General features: G+C 45.0%; 1 protein-coding gene across 4 annotated transcripts in view; it reads right to left on the reverse strand.

Annotated features, from left to right (window-relative positions):
* Positions 1-3,886: 3,886 nt before the first annotated feature.
* Positions 3,887-27,835, reverse strand: part of LOC122095253 (U2 snRNP associated SURP domain containing) — a 41,328-nt gene continuing 17,379 nt past the window's right edge. For 2 of the 4 annotated variants that reach the window (XM_042665693.1, XM_042665691.1), the window contains exons 12-28: positions 27,401-27,612; positions 26,431-26,474; positions 23,266-23,370; positions 21,992-22,058; positions 21,745-21,908; positions 20,325-20,487; positions 19,746-19,825; positions 18,636-18,723; positions 17,833-17,955; positions 15,768-15,924; positions 15,272-15,367; positions 12,258-12,324; positions 9,950-10,109; positions 8,054-8,164; positions 6,834-6,952; positions 5,155-5,331; positions 3,887-4,101 (exon numbers count right to left, since the gene is read on the reverse strand). In XM_042665693.1, the coding sequence (XP_042521627.1) occupies positions 3,963-4,101; positions 5,155-5,331; positions 6,834-6,952; positions 8,054-8,164; positions 9,950-10,109; positions 12,258-12,324; positions 15,272-15,367; positions 15,768-15,924; positions 17,833-17,955; positions 18,636-18,723; positions 19,746-19,825; positions 20,325-20,487; positions 21,745-21,908; positions 21,992-22,058; positions 23,266-23,370; positions 26,431-26,474; positions 27,401-27,612 (2,072 nt within the window). In that variant the 3' untranslated portion in view covers positions 3,887-3,962. Of the gene's footprint in view, positions 4,102-4,770; positions 5,026-5,154; positions 5,332-6,833; positions 6,953-8,053; positions 8,165-9,949; positions 10,110-12,257; positions 12,325-15,271; positions 15,368-15,767; positions 15,925-17,832; positions 17,956-18,635; positions 18,724-19,745; positions 19,826-20,324; positions 20,488-21,744; positions 21,909-21,991; positions 22,059-23,265; positions 23,371-26,430; positions 26,475-27,400; positions 27,613-27,835 lie in introns of those variants that run through there. The other 2 variants (XM_042665694.1, XM_042665695.1) reach the window with 2 other exon arrangements.

The following is a 27,835-nucleotide window of genomic DNA, read 5'->3' on the forward strand; positions in this document are numbered from 1 at the left end:
AGTGTGGCATTTCAGTTTTGCAGCACGGAAAAGTGACGCACTCAGCCGCCCCCAGCGAACCATGCTTTACCAAACCAAAACCAAGTACAGAAGCTCAGGAGAGAACCAGCGGGTTGTTTTTTAACATGTCAACAATACCGAGGTCGTGTTAAGGTGGCGCAGGGGTAGAGCGCTTGCCTCGCAAGCATGAGGCCCTGGGTTCCATTCCTCAGCACCACAGAAGCAGAAAAAGCCAGAAGTGGCGCTGTGGCTCACCTGGTAGAGCGCTAGCCTTGGGCTGAAGAGCTGAGGGACAGCGCCCAGCCCCAGAGTTCAACCCCCATGACTGGCAAAAAATGAAAATAAAAAAGGCAAAGGGACACACAGCGTCAGGCTGGAGGGTAGAGGGTGGATGGCGTTCTACCACTTTCTTTTTATGTTGAAATGAGGGATCACCCGTCGGGAAAATGGCTGAACGCACGCGGTACAGGTAGTTAGCTTCCGCGGGCAAGCACGGGCCGAGCACAGCCAACTGGCCAACAGCAGACATGGTCGCAGGCCCGCAATAGAAATCCTTGCACACCCGCGAGCACAGACTCCTTGCCAGGAAAACCACCTAGGTGATGACGGTAACTCAAAGCCAGCGACCACAAAGGGCAGTGTCGCAGCCTCGTCTGCGACGCACCGCAAGATCTTCGGGAGAAAGCCTCCGTGGTGACTGACTGCTCTCCGTCCCCGCCACGGGGTTCTGGAATCGGTTCACCTGAGAAACGCTGTCCTGCCGTTTTGGCTGAGCTGATTCCAACTCGTTACCTCCTTTCCAGAGGATAAAAACGTCTCTCTCTGGCACTCTGAATCATGAGGCCTGTTGAAAACGTACAACCCAAACACACAGCACAAGGCGGCGGAAACGAGCTGGCAGCATTGTGCCCTGAGCTGCGCAACCCGCAGCCCGTGGCACCTCCCATCGTGCTGCTCCCCCCAGGGAATATCCGGGTACACGGTCGACAACAGAAATAAGAAGCCGCCCAGAGATAATGAAGAACCTATCCCAAGACGCACACGTGAAAGGGATGGATGCAACTTGCTGGCTCCGCGTCCCTTTTCTGCACTCAGCCTTTCCCAAAATGTAACAGAACAACCAGCAACAGAGCAGCATATTTATTTGTAAAAGCAACTGTTAGTTTCACGTCGCTTTTGCGTATTTTTAATAACAAGTCATTATTACGGCCGTGTCATCTCTCAGAGTTTAAGCCAGCAGCAAGGCAGGCGTGTGCAGAGTATTTCCAACAAACTCACACTTAATCAGGAACAAAATTTCTCTGCCATATGTCCAAGTGCCCAAGAATATTCAAGTTTGGAGGAGGAAAAAAAAAAAAATACCCGTCAACACCGGAATGCTGCAGCACCGGGGTCAGTGTCGGGTGAGCCCGCAGGAGCCGTTTCCGCAAACTTCTGCAGAAACGGCCAACGACGCGGACAAATCAAAGCCTTCTTCTGGATGGGGGCTGTTACGTGAGCTCGTTCATCTCCAACTTCTGAGATCTTTCTTGTTGCAGTTCAGGAAATACAAGGGTGAAGAAAAGACACACCGACACCTTTTTCCCAACAGAGGGACATTTATTTCCTTGTCTCTTTCTCGCCTGGGGAAGTCCAGCACATTTGTGTGTGTGTGGGGGGGGGGGGGGGGGGGCATTCACCCACACGCTTTGTGAGGGCAGTCTGCACTGCGCAGGGCCGTGGCGTCCATTCCCAGGCAGCACCGGTCTTCCCTGTAACTAGAAGATTTTAGTCAACCTATAGGAATCTATGTAGGTGTAAGGGCTCTTTAGGTGAGATATAAAAACACAATAAAACGTCTGCCTCCTTACAAGTCACTGATTTCTCATCCAATTCAACTTTCATACAACAGTGACAAAATGATTTTTTTTTTTGAAATGCTGTCCACCCTGGTCTCGAACTCCTGAGCTCAAGAGATCCTGCCCACCGCAGCCTCAGGTGCCGGAACTGCCCCGCATGCCTGGCTGAAATCTATGGGGAAAGCAGCAGACAAGCTTCCTCTAGATGCTGCTCCTCATAAAGTAAAACGGAAAAACCACCGACCTAATGAATGCCTTTGCAATTCAAGAAAACCAAATGCAGTATCCTCTTATGCAGGTATTAAGCAAGTCCAACCCAAGGAAGCCAGTGAACTCCACCGCAAGACCAACAAACAGCTCTATCTGGATCCAGAGAGAGGAAGCTACTAGATTGCACTAGGGTAGAAAAACACATTGCACATAAACCACCCTAAAACCAGCCTAACATTGTCTACTCACTTCTGCGTCCCCAGGGATTGTTTTATAGAATTGTCTTAAGGAAGGGGCGGGCAGCAACTTGACTGACCAAACTATTTCCAAGCCTGTACGAGATGACCAAAGCATCAGCCATTCAACATGGCAATTCGTTCTGCAAATACAGGTAGATTTTTATAAAAGGACAGTAGTATAGTGTTTTAAGTATCAGCATCAAAAAGGTCACACTCACTATTCTGAGCAACGTTTAGAAAGGAACAATCCCAAAGGAAATGGATGAAGAATGGCCAAGGATGGAGCTTGTACAACGACCCACACGTGTAAGAACAGGGTGAGCTCTTCCCGAGGTTACTGTACGCGTCTGCCCCGTTCCACTTGGCTGGTCCACACCCCCAAACACAGGCACAGACTCTGATGCTGGGGTCAGGAGACGGGAACAAATGGAAGATAAAGAGCTCTGAGAGTAGATGAGCCAAAGCCGCCCATTCTGAGGATCGTTCTCTGCTTCCTCTGACAGGGGCACTGTGTTCAGTGAGTGAAATCACTGGAAGCCAGACTGACAAGCAGTGCCGGTGCGGGTCCAGGCAACCCTTTATTACGTCACAGGTACACAGGGTCCATCAACATTCCACAGCCTTCTGCTCTCCACCTCACCCCCTTTCACAGCGGACCTCAGGAATTTACAAACCACTGGGTGTTGAAATGCTGGAAGACCACTTGATGTTAAAAACTTTTCCTCACAGCTACACCTACACCCAAATCCTTCCAGAGATAATTAACGGTGTTTTAAACACAAATGTGTACAAACACTTAGATACTAGGATTTGAAAACCAAGACTACAGATTATAAAAAGGCAACTCTTATACAAAAGAATTCTATGGCCAGATCTAGTTACAAAATTTCTCTTATAACTAAAACTTCCTTCATGATAAGCAGATACAAAAATCAACAAAGGTCTCCTTTTCCCCTAACAGCAGAGGGCCGCGCAGAGCCCGGGATCCGGGAGGCGCAAAGGTCTCCCCTCCGGGAACCAATGGCAGGTGACAGCCCTTAGTCTTCTGGTCTCGGGTCCAGGCCCCTCCAGGGCACCGTACTAAAACGTGCAGTGAGCGAGCGAGCCCGCTCAGCAAGCAGGCTTCTACAGTCATCAGTCAATACCAGACTCGAGCCACTCCACACCGGAGCCCGCAAAGTGCATGCGTGATGTGTCAGAAGCGACAGCAGGGCCAGATTCACTCGGGAGGACTGGGCAAGAAAACAACGTTATGCTTTTCTGTTCAGATTTTATTTGAAATCTAATTCAAATTGTCAAAGCTACAAAAGGGGGCGACATCTGTATTATTTTTGCTAAGTCACATCCTAAAACAGAATACTACTACTGCCAGCAGATCCGTTATACACACTTCTGATGAAATTCATGGGCACAGTAAAAATTTCATCTGGAGAAACAGCCACAACGAAAGTAGTTTGTACAATATAAAACAACGACAAATCTACAGATGCAGTTACTCGTGAGTTTACACATGCATTCACAAACAAACAAATAAACAAAAAAACCCAGGAATGCTTTCATTTGATTTTTTTGTTTTTTGTTTTTTTTTTTCTTAAAAAAAAAAAAAAAACCAGACCATTCAGGCACAAAACAAAATTGCATTTCCAAGAAGTGGCAGCATCTTAAAAACGTTATGTCAGTGTTTGTTTTTCTTTGACTTTTTGTGAGACCTGTGTGGAGAGCGGGACTGAGATCTGGACTTCTTCCCTGATTTTTTAGGGGATCTAGACCGTGACCGCCTAGACCTTTTGGGTGTCCTTGAGCCAGACGGTGATCTGAGGAAACAAACAGACAAGAAACCAATCCATCAAGGCACCAAGCACCACAACGGCTTACCGCTACATTGTCTACAATGTCTGTGAGTGGGCACAATAAACGTGACTGGAATCAACACGACTCAACCTCTCAAATTTATACTCTGCTCACAGAGAGCACACGGGCGCACCTGCACTGACCCTCATCGGCAGAGCACCTGCCGATCTGGGGAGACAGAGTCCACCGCTGCACCCTGCAACCCGAGAGCCTGCGTGGGAAAAAGCCCCGAGTCTGGACCTCGAGTCTAGAAGATCGAGTTCAAGATGGCACCTAGGATCATCCACAAAACTCTTTAAAAATACACAGTACATGGTTCTCTTTGAAGAAAAGATAATTTGCAGATAAAATTATCTTGAAAAAAGCATTCGCTACAGTAGCATCCAACCAAAGGCATCGTTGCAATGGTTTTCCTGAGGATTTCCAAACAAAGAAATATACATGAACGTACACATACACACGTATGCAGTGCCATTTATAAAAGGAGGAAGTTGTCACTCAAAAGTGTTAGCACATAAAGCAGGGGTAGCTCAGGAAAACTCTTCTCTTTAATAAGTAAAGCTTTTCTGAGCCACTTTCCTGGAACCAAAAGGTTTAAATAAAATGTATGAAACACTAAATTACTGAAGAAATGGTGTAAATAGCATTTCTGGTATTTATTTCCACAAATCTCTACTTACAAACATGCTAACAATATTCCTTTGGGGGAAAATAGCTTTTCCTTCATATTCTACAGAAACAAACAGTGAGGTGAAAGCAAAGCAGGCGTCTCCCCCCGCCCCCCAGACACAATGCGTTATGTGTAAAATTCTTGGCTGGTCTTGAACTTGTTAGAAGTCTTCTTTTACGCTAGTCATGAGACTGGGATAGGGGTGGAGAGAAAGAACCTAAAATAAAAGTACATCTCCCTGGTTTTCTGAGATTCTGGTTTGATAACCAGATTATTTTCACCATCTGGTGGAATGGCAAGGAAGCTAGTATCTGAAGTACGGTTTGTGAAAAGGACTTGCATTTACCTTTTGGCTTTTTTGCTAACATCTCGGGGAGAGTCTTTGTGAGATGTCCTGGACCGAGAGCTTTCTTTGTGAGATCTCTCGGACCGCTCCGACCGCTCCGACTTGGGGGACGGGGACTTCACCCGCCGGCTGCTGCTGCTGCGCGAAGGGCTGGGGGAGTTGCTGTGCCGCCTTTTCCTGCCGAACAAAGTCCCCAAACACGTCACAAGTGAGCGCGCTCCTGCGCCTTTCCCTGCCTTAGCTAGCGACTCCCACCACCTGGACTAACTGCACCCCACTAGCCACATCCAAAGCCTGTACAGCCAGGACGGGCCTTCAGCTGAACTCAGATAACCTGGATTTTTATTTGCTAGAAGACAGACTGCCGGGATGTTCAATGAGATGGAAAGTTTCTGGACTAACAACTGAGGTGTTTTGTTTCCAGTGCTTGGTTGTAAGGCTTGAACTCAGGGCTGGGCGCTGTCCCTCAGCTCTTCAGCTCAAGGCCAGCTCTCTACCACTTGAGCCACAGCACCATTTCCAGTTTTCTGGTGATTTTTTTATTGGAGATAAGAGTTTCACAGACTTTCCTGCCCGGGCTGGCTTTGAACCTCGATCCTCAGATCTCAGCCTCCTGAGTAGCTAGGATGACAGGCGTGAGCCACCGGCGCCCGACCTTGACCAAATATTCTTAAATGGTTGGTAGCAGAGTGGGGAAAGGAAGAACCGAGACCTAATGCGGGGAAGACCTAATGTGCATGAAGGGTGTCCAGAAGCCGTTTATACTAGACTTTTCCAGGAGTCTGAAATTATGCCAAAATAAAGGTGACGGGCCTTTGCACGGAACCAACTGGTGCACTGCACTGGCTGTGTGTAAGCGTCTGCAGAGGACTGGGCAGAGCTTTTTATCGGCAGTCGCTTTTTTGCTTTTGATGTGGAAAATGTCAACCCTGTTCCACTCGAGCACCTCCCTGACTCCGTGGGAGACACAGAGAGGGCGACAGGGCGCACGGGCGCAGCGCGGTGGGGACGCGGCCCTGGGCGCACGCTCACCACCTCTGCTCCAGGGCAGGCAGCGGCCTCCACCGGCGGAGTGGGGGGTGTGCGGGCTCTCTGGCGGAGTGTGGGGGTGTGCGGGCTCTCTGGCGGAGTGTGGGGTGTGCGGGTTCTCTGGCAGTGTGGGGGTGTGCGGGCTCTCTGGCGGAGTGTGGGGGTGTGCGGGCTCTCTGGCGGAGTGGGGAGGGGGGTGCGGGCTCTCTGGCAGAGTGTGGGTGTGCAGGGTCTCTGGCAGAGTGTGGGTGTGCAGGGTCTCTGGCGGAGTGTGGGGGTGTGCGGGCTCTCTGGTGGAGTGGGGGGGGGGTATGCGGGCTCTCTGGCGCAGTGTGGGGTGTGCGGGCTCTCTGGCGCAGTGTGGGGTGTGCGGGCTCTCTGGCGCAGTGTGGGGTATGCGGGCTCTCTGGCGGAGTGTGGGGTGTGCGGGCTCTTTGCGGACACCCGGCGCTGTGAGCGAGCTCCCGAATGCATGGAGCTGAGCCGCCACACGGGCCGCGCGGGAGGCCCCCCGTTTCCTCAGCCCAGCGTATTTAGCATGGAATGCCCGCCATGAACCCGCTTCGGCTCTGCGGGCACGGACGGCGCGTGGCGTGGCGCGTGGCACCGAGGCCCACCCCCACCGCCCGAGCCCCACAAACGCCACGTGCCTCTCCTTCCGCGTGGGCGTGCACTCATCCTTCTCCTTCTTGTCTTTGGTTCGAGATTCCGACTTCTCTTTATCTTTCTTGTCTCTCTCCCGTTCTCTTTCTAATTCTTTCTCTTTCTCCTGGTTTTGGAAGAAGAAAATACTTGAAGTTAGTTTTAAAATGCCAACCTAGACTTATCCCATTTACGTAACCACACGTTCTGTTCTAGGTTGTCTTCTTCTTTTCGTCAGTGGTGGGGCCTGAACTCTGGGCCTGGGCGCTGTCCCTCAGCTCTTCAACTCAAGGCCAGCGCTCTACCACTTGAGCCACAGCACCACTTCCAGATTTTTTCTTTTTGCTTATGTGGTGCTGAGGAATCGAACCCAGGGCCTCATGCATGCAAGGCAAGCGCGCTACCACTGAGCTGCCTTCCCAGCCCAGACACATTTTTTCGTGAGCCACTCGTCAAGCTGGAGCTCCGTTTTCAGAAAGGCATCTACCATTCCAGGGAACTGCCCCTAACGCTCACAGCCGCTGCCGATGTGCCCATGTCAGCTCGCGGTGCCCGAAGGCCTGCCATCTCCCCAGAGCTCTGCCCGCGCTCCCTCCTGGTGACGGGGCCCTGCGCCCCTCTCGGAGCTGCCTGCTTACGTAAGTGCACCCTTCCCGCTGTGAGGGCAAGCCCTTACCAGAACTCAGCTAGCCCTCAGAGATTACCCAACACCTAGCCAGCTGCTTTGATCATGCCAAAATGTTTGAAAAATATCAAACCATCCATGGTAATGAGACTACACTCGGCCGCCAACAGCTCTCAGTAGGAACTGGCTGGCAGCACAAGGTCCACCCTGTCAGGTGGACCTTTCTGAAGAGTAAGCCTAAGAGGGGGCTCTCCAGGGAACACACACTCTATCCGGTTGCACCAAGCATCTGCAGGCGCCCCCTGGCGGGAAAAGAAGGTATGAAGTCCATACAGGACGGCGGGCTAGCGAGGTAGGGAGCATAATAGTATGTTATCTTGGGAACTTTCCTGTAACTTCGCAGCTATCAATGAAACTGAAAGTCTGTGTAAAAAATGAAACAGACAAAACCCCCCCCCCCATTTCAAATGTGGGTCTGCTACAATACTCAGTGTGTACAAATCACAGGACCCAATTGCCAATGCATTTTCCTCAAGTACATATCATCAGCACATGCTGGAAAGCCGTTGGAGATGCATATGATTAAATGTATTTATTCCTTACTCGTTGAAGAAGTTTATCTCTGTAGTGCTCTACTTGCTCTTGGAAACTTTGGCCTGGCTTTTTAGGTCTTTTTCCCGATTCCAATTCATCCTGAAACTTCATAACTTTGAGCTGTGAAATAAGACACGTTTACAGTAAGTACTTCCCACCAAATAGAGTAGCACCTAGTTCCACATGCTAATATCTGAAAGCATGCACAAAAACTGCTGAAACCAGTTACAGGAAGACAAAGGAAGACTGGAACAGGCAAAATGAATATTCACTCCTGAGATTAAAGTACGTTCAAACCTTTCATTACTAAGTAAAAAAATCAAATACTAAGCTGGGAGCCAGCGGCTTACAACTAACTATAATCCGAACTACTCAGGAGGCTGAGATGACAGGTCCAGGTCAAAGCCAGCCTGGGCAGGAAAGTCAGTTGGACTCATCTCCAAATAACTTACCAGAAAACTGGTAGTGAGCTGTGAGTGGTTCAGCACTAGCCTTGAGCAAAAAGAGCTCAAGGACAGCACCCAGGCCCTGAGTTCAAGTCCCATGACCAAAAAAAAAAAAGCTGTCCATCTGTGGTGGCTTTAGCCGCCTGCACGCCCCTCGCCTTGGAACAATGGTCAGGGGTCACATTTCCACACCAATGCCCAAAGGGCTGCTTTCCCCTCCTGGCACCCCACCCACCGTTCTGGAAATGGGGCTGGGTCACATGGAAAGAGAGCACCACGTAGCCTAGGACCGTGCTCAGCGCTACCCTGGTCAGCACTGCACCGTCACCCAACGGTAACACCGCACAGTAGTGTCTAGTGTCGCTAAAGCACTTCGTTTTTGTGCAGGGTGTCAGTATTTTGCAACATGAATCCTTGGCATGTTACTAATCCCAGCATTAAAAAAATGTTTAGCCACAGGTACTTCACAGGACAGACTTGGAAGGACAGAATAGATTTTAAAAAGAAAAGCTAGAGCATATAATAAAACTAACTGGCCAGAGAAAAACTCACAAGACCCTCTATCTCAGACACAAAACGCAAACTAAGGCTAGAGGACCTGGCTCAGATCGTAGAGCCCTCGCCTGGGGTGGTCAAAGCTCTGAATTCAATCCCTAATATTACCCAACGCTAAAATACAGAAAAGCCTGCTCTGGCGTATCTGAACAGTCTCTGAACAAACAAGATAGAAGGGATAAGAAGAGATGGAGAGAGGGAGAGAGAGAGAGAGGGAGAGGGAGAGAGAGGGAGAGGGAGAGAGAGAGGAGAGAGAAAGAGAGGAGAGAGAGAGAGCGCGCAAAGCCCTGAGTTAGGACTGGTCTATACACTGCCCCTCTCCATGACTCAAAGTGCGGACCAGCGTAAAATGTAAACATCACTGACCTACCCGAAAACGTTCTGTGCCTCCCTCACCACATGCCGTGTTACAGGCATCCTAATGTGAGCTCTAACGCCATCATTAGGATGCGTTTCTTCAGTGCATTCAGTATGCCCCATGCCAGAGGACAGATGCACTGACAGACACTAAAGAAGGACGGACAGACGCAAGCCAGAAAACAAAATGCATGACACACAACACAAAATGCATGACACGCAACACAAAAAGCATGACACACAACACAAGATGCATGACACAACACAAGATGCACGACACACAACACAAAATGCATGACACACAACACAAAATGCATGACACAAGATGCATGACACAACACAAAATGCATGACACAACACAAAATGCATGACGCACAACACAAAATGCATGACACGCAACAAGATGCATGACGCACAACACAAAATGCATGACGCACAACGTGGGCATCACGCTGGGGAAGCAGCAGCCTGCGGCAGGAGCCTGAGGCTGGCCCAGAAGGCTCCGGGGCCCAGGAGCCAAGGCCGAGGCCGAGGTGACGCCTCGTACCTCGATCTCTCGAAGCTTGGCCCGCTTCTCCTCACTCATCTCCGAGTACTTGGAGAACTTGGACTCGGCCGCCTCTTCCCTGACGGGGTTGGAGTACGAGTGGTGCTCTTCAGACTTGGAGCTCTGGGTATCTTCCTCATCTTCACTCTCTTCCTCTTGACTTTGGAAGGAAGAGCACATTGTATGTCAAGACAGAGAACAGACAGGAAGCCTTCTACAGCCCCAGCTGTTCCCTGTCAAGTATAAGTAACACGAGGCCAACTCAGCAGAGAAACTTTTTTTTTTTGCAAAATATTTAACGAAATGCTATTTTATAGACAGGTCTGTGAAAGGCTTTTCTCCTCCAGAAAAGGCTGAGTTGCAACGTAACTAATACAGCTCGGTACTCAGGTTACAGGTGATTCTGACAGTTGTAATGGTTCTAAGTCAGCTGTGAAGGAAACAAAACCCTGAGTCACCCCACACCCCTGGACAAGTCCCACAGGAATGCAAAGTGTCACACACAAAGCCACAGCCTGGCAGGGAGCAGTGGCAGCACTAGAACAAGACTAGCTCTACTCCGTGCAGAGAAAGATTTTGAAAACGAGCTACACGACTTTGGTCATTTTTTGCTATGCACATGTTTCTACTGCAATACCTCAAGGCCCAAGCAGCTTGTTCTCATTAGTTTTGGCCTTGGTTCCTGGTTACCAATTCTAGGTTCCGACTTTATTTAACACAGCTTCCTACTGTACTTTTTATTTTTTATTTATTTTTTTTGGGGGGGGGGCAGTCATGGGCCTGAACTCTGGGCCTGGGCGCTGTCCCTCAGCTCTTCAGCTCAGGCGACCGCTTTACCATTTGAGCCACAGCACCACTTCCAGCTTTTTCTGCTTAGGTGGTGCTGAGGAATTGAACCCAGGGCCTCATGCATGCAAGGCAAACACTCTACCACTGAGCCCCCTCTACCTTCCCAGCCCCCTGCACTTTAAAAAAAAAAAAGCACCTAAATCCAGACAGAATTTATTACAAATGAGGCTTCTTTGGAGGATTTGTCTTCAAAAGTATTACAAGTGCTATATTTTAAAAAAAAATTTAAAAAGTCACAAAAATGTGCAATAACGTGACATACAGCAGCCTACACAGAAAGGCAGTGCTTGATTCAGGCACTAGAGAGCAGCAGTGAGGCCTGAGAAAATTCCTAACACTGCAGTTTCTCCTTGCTTTGTGGCTCCTTCATGTTTATTTAAACATGTTCATGATTGATCTGAAGTTCCTAAGAAAACTGACATATCTTAAATCACATTTCTATTGATCCGTGCTTCTCTGAGTGATTAATACAACAGCAACACTAAAACTGCATTCATATTCTAAACATTAATGGAAATAACAGTTTGATGACAAAAAAACCTAATAGCTTTAGAAATAAAACCAACTAAAAACTATTTTTTGGTTCTTTGATGGCTTTCCTGACTTCCCCTCTTTCTTTACAAATTAAGTAATTCTTTTATGAATTCAATATACAGCTTAAAGCAATGATCCCAAAATCCTGAAATATTATTAATGTAACGAAAGGATCTTGGACATAGAAAGTTTTAAGTTTCAATAAGCAAACTCATTACATTTTCCCCAACTCCTGTCCTCAACAATCTCAACTATTTCCAAGAGAAAGCCACATCTCTATTTTGTAAGTATTTTTTGTAACGAGCACCAACCTCTCTACATCAAACCGCTCCTACCAACTGCTGACCGATCACGTTTCTAACTTCACAATCCCGAGGCCCATTCCTGAAGCCACACAAATGCACATTTTGTGCTAGAACACAAAGGGGCTTTCTCTCTGCTCCTCCTTCTACTTGAGAACACTGAAATATACTTTAAAGACCAAGCGCTAGGCTTTGTGTGCTTGGTGCAGTTTCTTCCTATTTGGAAACTCAGTTTCCACTCTAATGACTGTCTAAGAAGTGTCCAGCACTTCCTAAAAATTATCGCTACAAATGTATTGACCATCGCCTGTTAGTAACAACTTGATTGCCAGAGCAAAAGTAAAACTTTATATTTCCAAGAAATTAGGGTTTTTCTCGTTTATTCTTAGTTCTTCTGAAATGTTTACATTTAAACACATAAAGTTAGGGGCAAAGAGAAATAAGATGAAGGCCAGAAACCAAACTCTTACTTATTCACTGGAAAAACAATGGAAGAGTCAAAGAATCCTCCTCCCAAATCTCTAAAAGGAAGTTTCCCTCCTCAGGGGACTTTCACCAGACCACTAATGAAAAGGAAAGTATGTACACGAGAAATCGAGTCTGTTCGAAACTTAGATTCTTACTTTTGATTTTCTTCTTCTTCTGATTCTTCGTGCTGGTCAAATAACTCCCACTTAGAAGTTGTTACAGCTGAACAGAGGGAAAAGGATGAAATTCCATGAGGGAAATTAGCTTTCTACAGCAGCACACAAGCCCAGCTCTAGCAGTGAAGCTTTTAATTACACAAATTTTTATCTTTGTTTATTCTCTGAATAGCCAATTCTATGTGCTGAATAAATCTCTCTTTACCCACACCTCTACTACAATGAAGTAACAAAAAAAATTGTCATTTCTGTGTCAGATGGTAAGATCTGATAGAACCTACAACTATGAACAATGAAGCCCAAGTATATGGGTCCAAAATTCATCTGCAACTACTAAGCATTATGGTGGCTTCTCTGAAACTGACCTCTAAGTACACCTGCACTTTTCCTATCACAGTTCGTTCACCTGAAAGGTCTGGGTAATTCTCCACCACTCTCAAAAAGCCTCCACCACTGCAACACCAGTCACAGCGCAAGCTCAGCCTGGACATAAAATGCAGTAACGTCGAGTTTGAAGACCAACGAACACTGCAAACACAGAAGGAACATCCACGCCCAGAAACAGCAGGGATCCGTGTGCAAACACACCCTCTGTCACAAGGAATAGGGCTGGAGCCCAGGTCCTTGCACGTGCCGGGCTAGCACTGGTCATGGATGGCGTCTTGGGCCTGGAGCTCTAGAAGTCTGAGATCCTCCAGTGTTCAGAGTTCATGAAGATAAGGGAAAGACTAACAAAGGAGCATGAGATAGAGCAGACAGTAAGGTAGGTGAGTCCACGTACCAGAGGGAACATACTTTTCTGATTGCTTCTATTACTCAATCAAAATAAGAAACAAGTCACCAGCCATGTCTAAGGATGGGGAGAAATTCTCAGAGGTTTGAGAGTTAGTAGAAAGTATAAAAGTGGAAAAGAGTGAAAGTTTGAGTGAACCAGGAACATCGTGACTGGTGCATTAAGGGATCGCGTGAGGGCAGTGACTGTTGTGTGTTTTTCCTCCAATCTTATTCAGCTGCAGAGGTAGAGGTGCAGTTAAGTGGACAAGCAGATTCTCTGAGTAAGGAAGAGAGCTACATCTAACTAGTATTTGTAAGCTAAAATAACTAACTAAATAAAAGCAAGAGGGACAGCCTAAGGAAGTTTGCATGATGTATGAAAGGTCATTAATGGTTGAGTGTGGAAATTTAAATCAGATAATAATGGAAGTTGGAACATGAAACGGGTTATGGCAAATAGAATGATTGAAGAATCAATGATTGTAAATTCAGGGAAATCTGAAAAAAAAAAAAGGAATAAGCCCTTCAAAGTAGAATGTGTTAGATGAAGAGTGTGATGCTCAATAATGACATGGAGGAGTTAAAGTTACATGTAAGGACAAGATCTAAAGCAGTGCTTTTCAATGGAATTTATTGCAGGTAGATTGGAAAGTTTCCAGAATAGTATGAAGTAACAGTGAGCCACCAGCCAAAATTTTCCAGGAAAGACAAACAAGTGCCTTAGGATCAGATGAGCAGAGCAGAGAGCAGAAGTGAGTGATACAGGGAGATGACATGTTAGTCAAAACAGATAGTTTTAGGAAGAGCAGAGGGGAAAGGATTAGAACCATCAATATAAGGAGAAGAATGTCTGTCTCTATCCAGTGTGGTAATATATGCTTTGGAGAAATGGTTCACTGGAAAGACAAATAAATATGTGAATTGCTATTTGTCCAAAAAAAAGTTTAGTGCATGTAGATCGGAGCCTCTCAATATGTCTTCTGTATCTCTCAGCTAACATCATATGTGAGATCTTTAGTAATTATATACATAGTCTTTTTGGCTTTCTGTGTTGTAGCCTAGATACATCTATGCACTATGTCTCCAATTAGAAAGGCACTCTTCAACAGTACCTAGAATTTAGTCTATTAAGTTTTCAATGGCTATAAAAAATTTAAATTCTATTGGCTTCTAGTCCCTTCATTTTTTTGAATTTTAGTGGTTTTAAGTTTATTTACTTATTTTTGTGTTAGTCTTGGGGTTTGAACTCAGGGCCTGAGCACTGTCCTTGAACTTCTTTTGCTCAAGGCTAGCACTCTACCACTGGAGCCACAGCTCCACTTCCAGCTTTTTCTTTAGTTTGTTGGAGTTAAGAGTCTCATGGACTTTCCTAACTGGTCAGGCTTTGAACCTTGATTTTCAGATCTGTCTCCTGAGTAGCTAGGATTATAGGTGTGGGCCACTGGTGCCCAGCTATTTTATTTATTTTTTAAAATAAATGTTGATTTTAATGGAAGGTGTTCCTTCTCTTATACCTTTGCACATGCTAAAATATTTATTACAAAAAAATTGTCAAGCTGTTCTATGAAACTAATTTCATTTGGTACAAACTAATGTACCAACTATTTATTTGTTTGTTTTATTTTGTTTGCAACTGAGTGTCACTTTCTGGCCTTGGTTGCTCAAAAACAACCACCATAGCCTTCTAAGTCCTGGGATTGCAGGCGTGCAATATCATGCTCAACTTTTACCTTGCTTTTAGTGTCATGATTTAAAATTTAGGTTTTTAGACTCTTTTTTTCAGATTGATGAATAATTCCTTTATGTTGTGCACATAAAGACTGAGGACAAAATGTAAGCGGCCCTGTTAAGAAAAATCCATGGAGGGAGGGAAGGGATAGTGGGAGAACAACAATGGAGTAGGTAATAATGTTCAAGAAATGTACCTTATTCACATAACTGTGATCCCCCTGTACAACATCTTTACAATAAAGTAAATTTAAAAATCCTGGTTATTATAAAGGTGATGTACAGAGAAGCCTGATTCTCTTTATTGCTATATTACATCTGTTGATTTGCATATGTTCAACCATCCTTGTATCCCGGTCATAAATCCTGTTTACTTATGATAAAAAAGAAAAACCCGATATTTCAATGGAAAAAGTATAGTAACTATGTTTACTCATCACATATTAATTAAATATTCTATTAAAAAAAAAAAAAAAGAAAGGCCCACTCACCCTGTGCCTCCAGTTCAGATTCGTCTACCGCTTCCCACTTCGATGGGGCGACCTTAAATATGGGCTCGCTCTTCTTCGAGTCTTCAGCAGCGTCCACTGTTGGAGGGAAAAGAACCGTTACCTCCAACTACAGCGGGTGACCTGAACAGCACACATACAGGTGTTTGCCTCGCATGCATGAAGCCCTGGGTTCAATTCCTCAGCACCGCATACACAGAAAAAGCTGGAACTGGCATTGTAGCTCAAGGGGTAGAGTGCTAGCCTTGAACAAAAGCAGCTCAGGGACAGCGCCCAGGTCCTGAGTTCAAGCCCCAGGACTCACACCAAAAAAAAAAAAAAAAAAAAAGACAAACTCCTAATGCAATTACTTAAAAGCTAAGCAAAGGAAGTGGCGCTTGGAGAGCTGAGGCGGCAAACGTGCGGCCGGGCGTCGGGGTCAGGAGCGTACGGGCGGCACAGGAGGCGCGGCAGGCGTGGTGTCCACGCGTGAACTTACAGGGCACGCCGTCCAGGTCGTCGTCCAGGCTCTTGATGGGAACCCCATCGAGATCATCGATGGGCGTGGCGTCAATGGGAATCCCGTCCACGTCTTCCAGCGGCGCGCCGTCCAGCTCTTCCTCGATGGGCGCACCGTCCAGGTCATCCGGCACATCCTGCGCAACAGACACCGCTCTAACCTGGGACCCGCAGGGACGGGCTCACCAGGCCATACACCACGCCCGCCAGACCAGCAGCGGCCCGGCCCTTCATCAGCCAGCATCGACCAAGGGCTGCTTGGGGCCAAACACACAGGCGGTCCTCCTGTCACAGGGCTTAGTGAGTTTCAGTGGTTGTTTGAGCAACACATCAAGAAACCAGATGATCACAGTCACACACACACACACACACACACACACACACACACGCGTGCTCACACACCACTGAGGTTGGCCGTCCAGCTCTGCTTTGGCTGAACTCCGGTCATTCTCATGAAGAGAAGTTCCAGGAAGGAGGGAAGAGCACATACAAAGCTCAAGAGTAGGGGGGAACTTCATTGAAGAAACTAAAACAAGCCGGGCGCTGGTGGCTCATGCCTGTCATCCTAGCTACTCAGGAGGCTGAGATCTGAGGATTGTGGTTCAAAGCCAGCCAGGGGAAGGAAAGTCTGTAAAACTCTCTTTTTTTGGTGCAGTCGTGGGGCTTGAACTCTGGGCCTGGGCGCTGTCCCTCAGCTCTTCGGCTCAAGGCGAGCGCTCTACCACTTGAGCCACAGCGCTACTTCTAGTTTTTTTTCCCCCTGCTTATGTGGTGCTGAGGAATCGAACCCAGGGCCTCATGCATGCAAGGCAAGCGCTCTACCACTGAGCCACCTTCCCAGCCCTATAAGACTCTTATCTTCAAATAAACCACTTAGAGTAGTAAACCGGAAGTGGTGCTGTGGCTCAAGTGGTAGAGCGCTTGCCTTGAGCTGAAGAGCTCAGGGACAGCGCCCAGGCCCTGAGTTCAAGCCCCACGACTGACCCAAAAGAAAGAGAAAAGAAAGCAAAAACAAACTGTGGGTTGAACAAGGAGGCCATCAAGGAGGATAGTGCCGAAGTGAATGCGACAGCACACCGGCCTGAACAGGGGTGAAGATCACAAGATCAGGACCCGTTCAGGGGTGGAAGGGAAGGGGGGGGGGGGGGGGGGCGGCACGCGGCACACACCGCCCACAACCATGATGCTGCCTCCGTTCCCTGGTCACGTTCACTACACAGACGGCAGAAACCAAGGTGCAAGGCGCAGTGCGCCCTGCCTGGCGGGTTCCAGGCTGCGATGGTGTGCGAGTGCCGCCCGCGTGCTGACAGCTCTCGGACGCCTGCCTTCTCCTCGCCTGCCGGTGCTGGCCGGGCCCTTCCCCACACACACCTGCCACGCACCACGCGTGGACCAGTGGCTCTTCAGATCCATGTACTCATGGCTACATGAGCCATTCAGCTTATTAGACGACTTTTGTCTAATAAAGGTGGCTGAGCAAAGCTATGCTGACGAGGTTAGGCTTGTTAAATTTTTTTTTGCTTCTTTCCCTTCTGCTTCCCCCCAGGGGTGAGGCTTGAACTCAGGGCCCGGGCGCTGTCCCTGAGCTCTTCTGCTGAAGGCTAGCTCGCTACCACTTTGAGCCACAGCTCCACTTCCCGTTTTCTGGAGCTGAGTCTTGTAAACCTTCCCATCCGGGCTGGCTTTGAACTGTGATCCTCAGATCTCAGCCTCCTGAGTAGCTAGAAGGACAGGCGTGAGCCACCAGCGTCCAGCTTTAAATGTATTTTCAATGTAATGATAGAGTCAATAAGACAATGGCTTTACCCAGGCCCTCAACGACTCTTTCCTACAAGGCTATCAAAAACCTTTTTGTGTCAGCAAATAAAGCAGCCAACAACAAAACTGTCGTATGTAAGTTGGACTCCTGAGCTCTCATAACTGTAAGTAATAAAATCTACTGCTTAGTGATGCTTCTCTTCAAAGCAGTATTACCCACATGTGTAACATACACAACAGCACTCTCCTCCCCCAACCTTCAAGAGCAGACCAAGACAATTGCCTACCTCTGCTTCCTTTTCTTCGATAATATTTACAAGTCCTAGGAATATATTCTGTAATTTGATCAAAAATGGTTCTGGATAGATTGCCCAATCTTCCCAGGCTCGGAAACAGGTCATTACCCGTTGCTAAAATAAATAAGAAACACACAGTGAATTCTGGGAATATTTGGGACATTATGTCTCAAACTTCAGTCCATATGAATGGCCATTATGACTTGCTAATTTCCTGTAAGCTGACATTCTTTTTAAAATTAAAATTTTCATTTCGTATCTTTAAAACTTCAATGTGAGCTGTCAATGAATGAGGGAAAAGCCAACCAAAATGACGTACTGAAGAACCAGCAACTGCCTTTTACCACTCATGGGCGACACCCACACTGTGTGGACTGCAGTATGCCAGCCACATTCTAGAAAACATGTACATGGTGACCGGGGCCAGCGGGGCAGCGAGTCACGCGCTCCAACCTGAATCCCTCACTGAACAACCGCCTCTGTTTCCGACCCACCGTCTCTGCCCGCTCCCTAGCATTTTCCATAAATTGTAACTTATAGGCAACACGGAAGGTCAAACAGTTAAATGTACTTATTTCAAACCCCTCTAAAATGACAATCACTGGGCATTTTTCCAAGCTTAAAAAAAATTAACGTCTTCCCATGAAAAAATATATCCAATGATTAATAAGTTATTTATTCTTTGGCTTTTCTTAACACTGGTCTAAGTATAAGAAGTTAGAGAAAACTTGCCCTCCAATGCCCTCCTCCTATCTATGAAACGTATTAGGACAAAAATAGTAAAATACACATACCTTAAAGTTTTCAGATTGTAAATGGCCTTGAATTGTACGATAGGTAGCATTGAGGTCTGAAAATATCTGACATAACTTTGTTTCAAAACTGAAATTTAAATAATATAGTCTTTAAAACAGAATTGGTTTAAAAATCCCTATCCTGCTCATTATGCTGCCAATGAAGACCCCTCCTGGACCTAAAATACCTACCCATCATTTGGGAAGTCCTTAAAAACCAAGAGCCTACATTCCTATTATTCTGAATGTTTTTCCTGAAAAGTCCTCAAAGTCTTAAGTTCTCTCCATTAGCAAAGAAACTTTACATCCAGGATACTTTTTTTTTTTTTTTTTTTTTTGGGGGGGGGGGGTCCAGTCGTGGAGCCTGAACTTTGGACCTGGGCGCTGTCCCTCAGCTCTCGAGCTCAAGGCTAGTGCTCTACCACTTGAGCCACAGCGCCACTTCCGGCTTTTTTCTTTTTGCTTATGTGGTGCTGAGGAATCGAACCCAGGGCCTCAGCCATGCAAGGCAAGCAGGCAAGCGCTCTACCACTGAGCCACCTTCCCAGCCCCACACATCCAGGATACTTTGAGCCATCTAATCCAATCAAAAAGTTAAGTGACTTGGTTCAGGTCAAGTAACTCAAATGCAGTGAAGGGAAGGCCCAGACTTCTCAATGTCATGGCCATTAACAACTTTTCCCAGAACCCAGTTCCTGAATAAGGACAAGGGGGATTCTGTGAAAGTGAATATGCAGAATAACTCTCTACTGCTGAGTAAGGAAAAGTAAAGGTGAGTAAGGAAAAGTAACCACTACATATGATCTGTTTCACTTGATAACAGGATAGCTAAGTGGGCAATAAAAGCGGCTACTTCAACCCCTATTTGTGTACTATTGTCCACAATTAAGACACTAATATAAATCAAAATCTTGCAAGACCGAACAGTCCAACAAAGTCCAGCCTATTTTTCTTTAATTGTACAAAATGAATAAACTCAAATGACTTATTAGTGGAAGAGGCTAATAAAGCAATACTCTTGTCTGAACTCCTTACTTCTATATGTAGAGATATATAGATAGTATTTTTTGTGACTGTTTCAGGAGTATCAGCTGATACCATTATACTTACAATTTCCTATAATATGAAGCATTGGCAACTTTGGCTGAAGAGTTGTACAAAACATCAGAAACCAAATATAATCTGGCAATCTATAATACCAAAGAGATAATACAAAGTAAAGTTTAAATAAATGCAATTAGCCAATACTGTATCTAAACAACGAATCTGTATTCACATTTCTTGGAATCAGTGGCAATTGGTTAATGTGTGAATATAAGTAAATAATCATTACTAATTAGCAGTTAAGAAACATAAGAGCTCTACAACCATGACTCTGGCAATGATAAAATCTGGTAATTCTTTTACATTTCAACTTGTAGAAAACCTGTTCTCAGCGAAAAGTAGTCTCTCCGAGGCAGAAGGAAAATAAGGTCACACAGGAAAGATCTCATCAGTCCAATATTTTCATGCCAACAGGAAACCAATTTATAATACAAAAACAAGTCAACTACCATCTCCTGCCCAGGCTGGCTTCACGCCCTGATCCTCATTTCCCAGCCTCCTGAGCAGCTCGGACGACGGGCCTGAGCCACAGGCGCCGGCTCTCCTTCTTGACTCAAGGTTCAGAAGGCAAAGGTCCTGGCGTACCTTTTTAGGAAGAGGTGTCTTTAGGATGGACAGCGACTCAGTAATGCAGTCCACTATTTCCTCGGCGGCTTCGGCATTATTGAGACAGAATACCATTGCGTCCCCAATGTCATTTTTCCTTGGAGTTAATCCCCGTAAGATCTCCTCTAATTTGTCTCTCTGTCTGAATAGAAAATTTTAAGCTTATGAACATCTAAACACAAATTTCAAGGGGCATCAAAACTTTTGCTCACAAACTAATGAAGACCCTCCCAAGACAGAATAACTCTGACGATAGGTTTGATGAGAATTTATAAGGAATAGGGAGGAATAGCTTCGTGGCATGAATGGAAGACTCCAGCTGAGGTTTCAGCTTTTGGCTGAAGGCATTTTTGAGTGCCAATCCTGCTCTCGCGGTCCACCCAAGCAGCCCTTCCTAGCAGTGTCTCTCAACGAAGAGCTTCAACTAGGCTCTGCCTGTGAAGGCTGTGAACAGCTCAAGTGTGGCAGGCTGACGGCGCTCTGCCAGTTACTCGACTGACCTAGGGAGCCATAAAGAGCAGGTGGAGGAGGAGGCAGGCAGGGTTGTGTTCTAACAATACCACAGAGGGAGGCAGACGTAGCCTGTGGACTGAGTGTGGGGCGTAAAGGCATGATACAGACACAAAGACCCCCCAAACACGGGGCTACTCCATAGCCAATACTCACACATGCTCCTTCGTGCGACCAGCGTCGACGGACAGAACACGCAATGAGCTCTGTGAACTTTATATGCTAACAATTCTTAGGCCAATTCTTCAGTCAGATACCCCCCACCCTCCCTCCGACACTTGAAAGACAATCCCTGCTCTGTAACTGAGCGCATGCGTGCAAGAGGACGTGCCCACCACGGCCGTGTCAGGGGACGGGCGTGCTGTGGACTGGGCAGAAGAGCACACCCTCTCGGGGCGCGCACGGCCCCCTGGGCATGCACAGCTCTTCTTCACCCTGAACTCAGGCAATTCTACCATCAGAACTGCACCGTGGCCCTTTCCAGGTAGGGCGGTGACTCTCGCTGGCCCCACCGCCCCCCCACCTCCCCCCCCACCCCCGCCCAGGCCTCCTTGGCTGGAGCCACACACCTGCTTCATGGACTCAAGCGGGGGGTGGGGTCCCCTACCTCTTTACCTTACACCAAGACCACCCCCCATCGCCCCTCGCAAGCAGCTGCGGTTACAGATGTGAACCCCAAGGCCGGTCTCTTCCCAGCCTATCTCTGATTTTATCAAGGTCAGGAGGATGCACATTGTATTTGCCGGGATGTTGAAAATTATAAGGCACATATAATAGAAGGTAGACATTCACAAAGTCATTGTGTTTTCTAGTAAAATAGTCTTAAGATGTAAAAGCAACCACAAAAGCAACTTTTTCAGAATATACAAGAGAAAAGGGAACATCTTACTCTTCCTTCAGCGCCCCCTTTTTACTGGGCTCCTCTACGAACGCTTCTGTTTCTTGCTCTTCTGACATTCCGTGAAGGTATGGGTTTAACGGTGGAGGCCTCCAGAAAGATCCGTTCTTGAACATACGAAAGTCTTCAGTCCTCCATTTAGTTGGAGAATCTCCCTAAGTAAATAAACATCCAGAAGTTACTGGGAAGCTCTAATGACTCAGAGTCGAGATTAACAAAAGAATTTAACTCTACTTGCCTGCAGAATAGAATAAAGCTTCCACCTATAGTAGACATGGGCTGGTGTCTGGTTTTCGAATAAGAACCTAAGGAAAATGAAACAAAAAATTAATTATCATGTTCTTTAAAATAAACAACAAAGACTATTGGCCTATTAAGCTCTGAGGAAACCCAGGCAAGGACCCCGCAGAGCAAGGCTCGCCACCCACCTGTAACTGGTGTCTCCACCCACGCCGCCCAACCACTACTGTTAACACCGACAAGGCAGCACGGTGCTGTTCTCATCATTTTAATGTCATTTCCAGAGCAGTTGTTTACACTACTTAATGAACATTAAATTAGTGTCTTGGACACCGTATCAGTTCAGAAGATACACCATCTCCTTCCTAACTCACTTGTCCCAACTGTGACTCTCACTGAAAAACATAATGAAAACTATTTTCCTCTTAGAGAATGCTAACAAACAAAAAAAAAAAATGCCATTAAATTAAATCAAAAAGGAACTTGACCTAAGCACATTCTAGTCTATTTACTAAGACCAACTTCTCATCCATCTACAGAAATAATCCTAAGGATTGTATTCTTGGAAACATTTTTTGATTTCCAAAAGTTGAAAGCAGTTTTAAATATACTAATAAAGAGCTACAAAAGACAGTATACACACACACATATACATACACATATGCATGTATGTGTACACATGTATGTATGTACATAATGGATTGTTACTCAGCCTTTAAAAGGAAGAGCTCTGGAATACAGCTACAAACTGGATAAACCCTGAAGTGAAATAAGAGACCCAGGACAAATGCTGTGTGATTCCACCCCAGGTAATACGTCCGAGAACCGCCAAATTCATAAAGACAGGGCGGGGACAGGAGGCGCAGAGCTATCGAACATGGGTTCTAGAAGGGGAAAAGAGGTCTAGAGATGGACGGCAGCGATGGCTGCACATCACCGTGAGTGTACTTAACGCCGCTGAACAGTGAACACTGTGTTGTATTAGCAAATTTTGTTATAACTGTTTTTTTTTTTTGGGTCCGGTCCTGGGGCCTGAACTCTGGGCCTGGGCGCTGTCCCTCAGCTCTTCAGCTCAAGGCTAGCGCTCTACCACTTGAGCCACAGCGCCACTTCCGGCTTTTTTTTCCCCTGCTTATGTGGTGCTGAGGAACTGAACCCAGGGCCTCATGCATGCGAGGCAAGCGCTCTACCACTGAGCCACCTTCCCAGCCCTGTTATAATTGTTACAGGAACAGAACTGTTATTGAACCACAATTTTTTAAAAAGGCACACCTGAACATAGGGTTGTTGATTTCTCTGTTCATAATCATAGCTTCAAACATCGGCCCTTCACGTACAACAAACTCTATCATTCGATGTATCAGAGCGAGCAAATTCCTACAACAACAACACAGTTAAAGGAAATGGATTCAGACCTACCACTATAGAAAGCTACACTTGATCTAAGTTACTATAATTGTGCAGAAAAAGATTATTGTGCTGACTAACACAGAATTGGAGCCTATGTTAACATCTGTGCATTAGGAGGGGAGGGGGCTGTGGAGGGCGGGGCAGAAGGGAGGGGGGGGGAGGGGGAGGGGGAGGGCAGCCACAACACAGCATCATAGGAGTAAGACTGAATTTTCTAAATGCCACTTCGTTCTATTTTCCAAATGGAAAATATTAAATTCTGAACCACAACTAATTGGAAGGCTGCAAATATATAAACACAGTAACTTAGAGCTCGTACGTTATTGAAACCATCTAAAAACTTGCACACTACATGTTTTAAAGAAAATATTCCTAACCAAGCACTTTGTCATAGTATTAAAAAATATATATATCACAACCGTAACTATAATGTATGAAAATGCAAAACTACGTGACAAATTGAAGGCCTGATTCAATAAAAGATCCACCCAATCACCGTGCTTTTCTTGTACGCACACACCGGATGGACTTTTCATTAAATCTGACCTCTCATGAGGCAACATCCCTTTGGACCACACTTCAAACTCACTTGAAACTCAGCACATGCATAGTTCTGCCTGTGTATTATCGACCACTGAAATCATTTCGCCAAAGCCTTGAGTAAATCAAGCCCCACTCTTTCCAAAACGGGGGACGTGGTATGATGGCCTTTTCATTATCTTCCAATATTTAAGCCAAAAATCAATGTGAGTAGCTGTGTACTCATTGTATGGATTCACAGAAACTCTCTCGTTTAAAATCTCTAGTAGGAGAACTCAAATGTAATTTCAGACAGTGGTTATGCCGTCAGCTGCTGTTTTTTACTTAGAAGCTGCTCTGATTTCTCCTTTCACCGGTGCCCTCGTATGTGTTGCTGACAACTAACAATTGGGAGAGCAAAAGGATATTGGCTCGTGGCATAAGGCAAACACTAAGTCACATCTTTAGCATTCCCGGCTCAACTTAAGTTCATGTAACTGCTAGGATATAAATATAGTTATAAAACAAGACAGATTGGTTTTGGCTCTAAGATGCCCTGCTTCAGAGTACCTGAACGGTAAAATTATCTCTTATGTTCAGTATAATTATAAATAGGTTTCAAATAAACCTATTTAAGTGGACACTACAGTTGTGGAAAAGAGTACTTTAATTCTGAAGGAGGTCAAAAATGTATAGGAAGATTTAAATATTTACAAAGGGGAAACTATACATGTGAAATACTAGTTCAACAACCTTAATTGGTCAAAACAAAAAAAAAAATCATTTAATTTGAACTTTAAAATTCTGTTTCTGTCATGACAAGTATCGACTGTCCTGCAAGTATGCAGTTCGTGATGTCCCAGTGAGAATGGAGTCTCAGCTTCCATACAGTTAATGACATTATTTTGAAAGGGAGATAAAGTCATTATTAAGTTCCAAAATGCCAACTACTAAGAGCCAAATTAAATCTAAGGGGAATTTTGTGAATAGAATACATATGACCACTTACAAAGTGGACAAATGCTACACACCCAGAAACTTGTTGTAAATTAAGTCAAAAGCAACTTGACCTAGGTATTAAAGGTACATGAAGAAAGAATTTAGCAAGCTTAAAACCAAAGTATTCATTCTATCTGTAAGTTAAGATTTTTACAGCCAAATGTACACTCAAAATTTTGTTCAGAAATAAGCTGAGCCACACGCATGAGGTTTCTACTGAATATATGGTTTTGAGTACTAAAAAAATTTCCTGTGACTGCTTTATCATCAGTGAAAAAAATAACCCTCAATAGTTTTAAATAGGCTTGTAACTGATAAAAATCTATTTTTAGCAAGTTAAAAGCTCCAGTTTTTTAAAGTATTACATAGGATTATTTAAAATCAAAATCTGACAATTGGTTGTTGCTAACTTGAATTCAAGATTCAAGAATTGCAGTTATACTCTATGTAAGTAATGTACCATTTCCTTATTTTAAAAAATGCTGATTTTTCTACCAGAATGCAACAGTGTAGTACAAAAAGATGTTATGTTTTAAAGTGCATTATTTTATTTTTTAAATGGAAATTATCTTATTCTGGGCAACCACAACAACAAAAAAAACAAAAACAAAAAAAATAAATTAAATTAAAAAAAAACTGTCTCTCATTTACTATAAAACCACATTTATTGGATTGATCGTACCAATGTCTGGTCAAAAACTGTATACTTTCCCAATCCATCCCATGATGTTTCCTGGTCCCCCGCTGCCGCAGACAGTTCAGCTGGTGTTGCTCACCAAGGCCAATGTCAAAGAGAATTTGGTATTTTGTGTTCATTTATTATTCAACCAGTGTTGTGTTCCTGTGTTTGGGAAAAGGCTTAGCTTGACTGAGCAAGAGCACAACCTACGGCAGGAATTCTTCCACATTAATGGTATATTGAAAGAGAAAACAAAGAAAGAAAAGTAAAAGTGATCTAAACATCTTTGTTATTGTGAAAAAAAATAGTTCCTAGTTATGTACAGTATCCTGGAATAGGAATTTCTTTAAAATCAATTAGGAAAAAAGAACAAAAATGAACAAAACTATGCCTTCAGTAAGGAGAACTAAAGCCAAGGTTGTATATTAAACGCACAGTTCAAAAACTTTAAAAAAAAAAAAAAAAAGCAACAGATTGGGTCAAATGCTAACATTATCTAAAATCACAATACATTTTATTTAAAACATCTATTTCCCCCTCACAATAGTTTAACATTATTAGACCAACAACTCAAGATTAAGCTAATAAATACATTCTAACTTCTATAACGATGAAACTCCCTACATTGGTACCCATACAAACTAAAAACATCTAAGATCGCAAAGTATACTATAAAGTTAGTTAAATTTCATATATCCCCCCCAAAAAAGTACTGGGAAGGAACCATTGCTCAGTCAAGATGTTACCTTTTCCTCAACACCATTTTTTTTTTAATTCAGAAGGGGATATTGTCTATATTTAGATCAGTAATAATAAAGAAAAACATGTACCTTTCTGTTGGGATAACCACTTTGACTATGGCTTGCGACAGAGTCTGTATATGAAGTCACATCAGATAATAAACATAGAATATGTGAGTATTGTTAACAAGTAACAAGCAAAAATATACATATGCATTGAAAATACTACACATCTAATGACAAGTTCTGCAGGCAATCACTGCATTTGAAGTAATTATACACTAAGCAATTACATAAATGCAAATGGATGTGTTCAGCGAACAATTAGTTCACCAAATGCAAAGATCCAGAACATTCCTGCCAGAATGCACACCAATGCACTGAAATAGTACTACACTGAGAATTATCAGATAAAGATTTTAATTTGTGAAATAATTAACTGTTTGCCTCTGACCACAGTTTACTTACTAATTTGTTCCCAAGCCTTTAAAACCAGCCCTGTCATTTTAAGTGTAATTAAAACTCATAACAGAACCAACAAATTCTTGTAACTTCAAGTTGGTTTATGTTTAATCAAGAGAAATACTCACCCTTTGCATTTTAACTAGGTTAACTTAAAAAAAATACCACATTCACCCTCAGGTATTTTACTATCTCACGACCTTGAGAACTAAGTTAGCTAGCTGACACCCAAACCACGTATTTAGGTGGCCCTTCTAATTGAAAAGTCACTTAGCCAAATACAAATTACCACTCTCTCAAAACCAAGTAAATTTTAGATACTGCATTTAAGCAAACTTGGATACAACACTGGACACAGGGGAAGAAAAACTTAACAAGTGGTCAAAAAAGGAATGGTAGCCATAAATAAAAATATGACCTACTATTGAAATTAGCATCTCCATGGGCTAAGGCCGGGAACACATCTACTTAGCTCTTTAAAGAGTTGCCAAACAGAATAAACACACACATTTTCTTCTCTAAGATAGTTGAAAAGAAATACTACCACAGATTTAGTATGCACAAATTAGGTCCAGACCCACGCACGTTGTCAAATTACCTTCTCAAAATCCTCCTTGTTTTTGGGCGGCGGCAGCATGGGGGCGCTGGGGTTTTTGAGCCGCTCTCGAGGCTGCGCATTGAAAGGCAGGCCGGAGGGAGGCGGGGGGAGCGTGTGCTCCATCATGGAAGGCGGGATGTATATCGGGTGAGGAGGGATCGGGACGGCTTTGCCCCAGCCTAACTTCATCTCAAAAGACATAATCATCTTTCCTGCAGAAAGGAGAGGGAGACACAGAAAAGTCGGGTTGGGGAATCCCCAGAAGGGAATGGAACGTTTCGGCTCTCGGTGGTAGGCGCGGGTCCTCTGCAGGGCGCTGCGCAGCACTGGGCTCGGGCTCCAGGCCTCATGCCGGGTAGGAGGCAGGCCCTGTACTGCTGAGCCACGTCCCCCGGCCCCCAAGGCCTCTTCACAACTACAAGGCGCAACCAAAGG

The sequence above is a fragment of the Dipodomys spectabilis genome, unplaced genomic scaffold (assembly GCF_019054845.1).
Source record: "Dipodomys spectabilis isolate Male_0828 unplaced genomic scaffold, ASM1905484v1 ptg000342l, whole genome shotgun sequence".
NCBI classification, from domain to species: Eukaryota; Metazoa; Chordata; class Mammalia; order Rodentia; family Heteromyidae; genus Dipodomys; species Dipodomys spectabilis.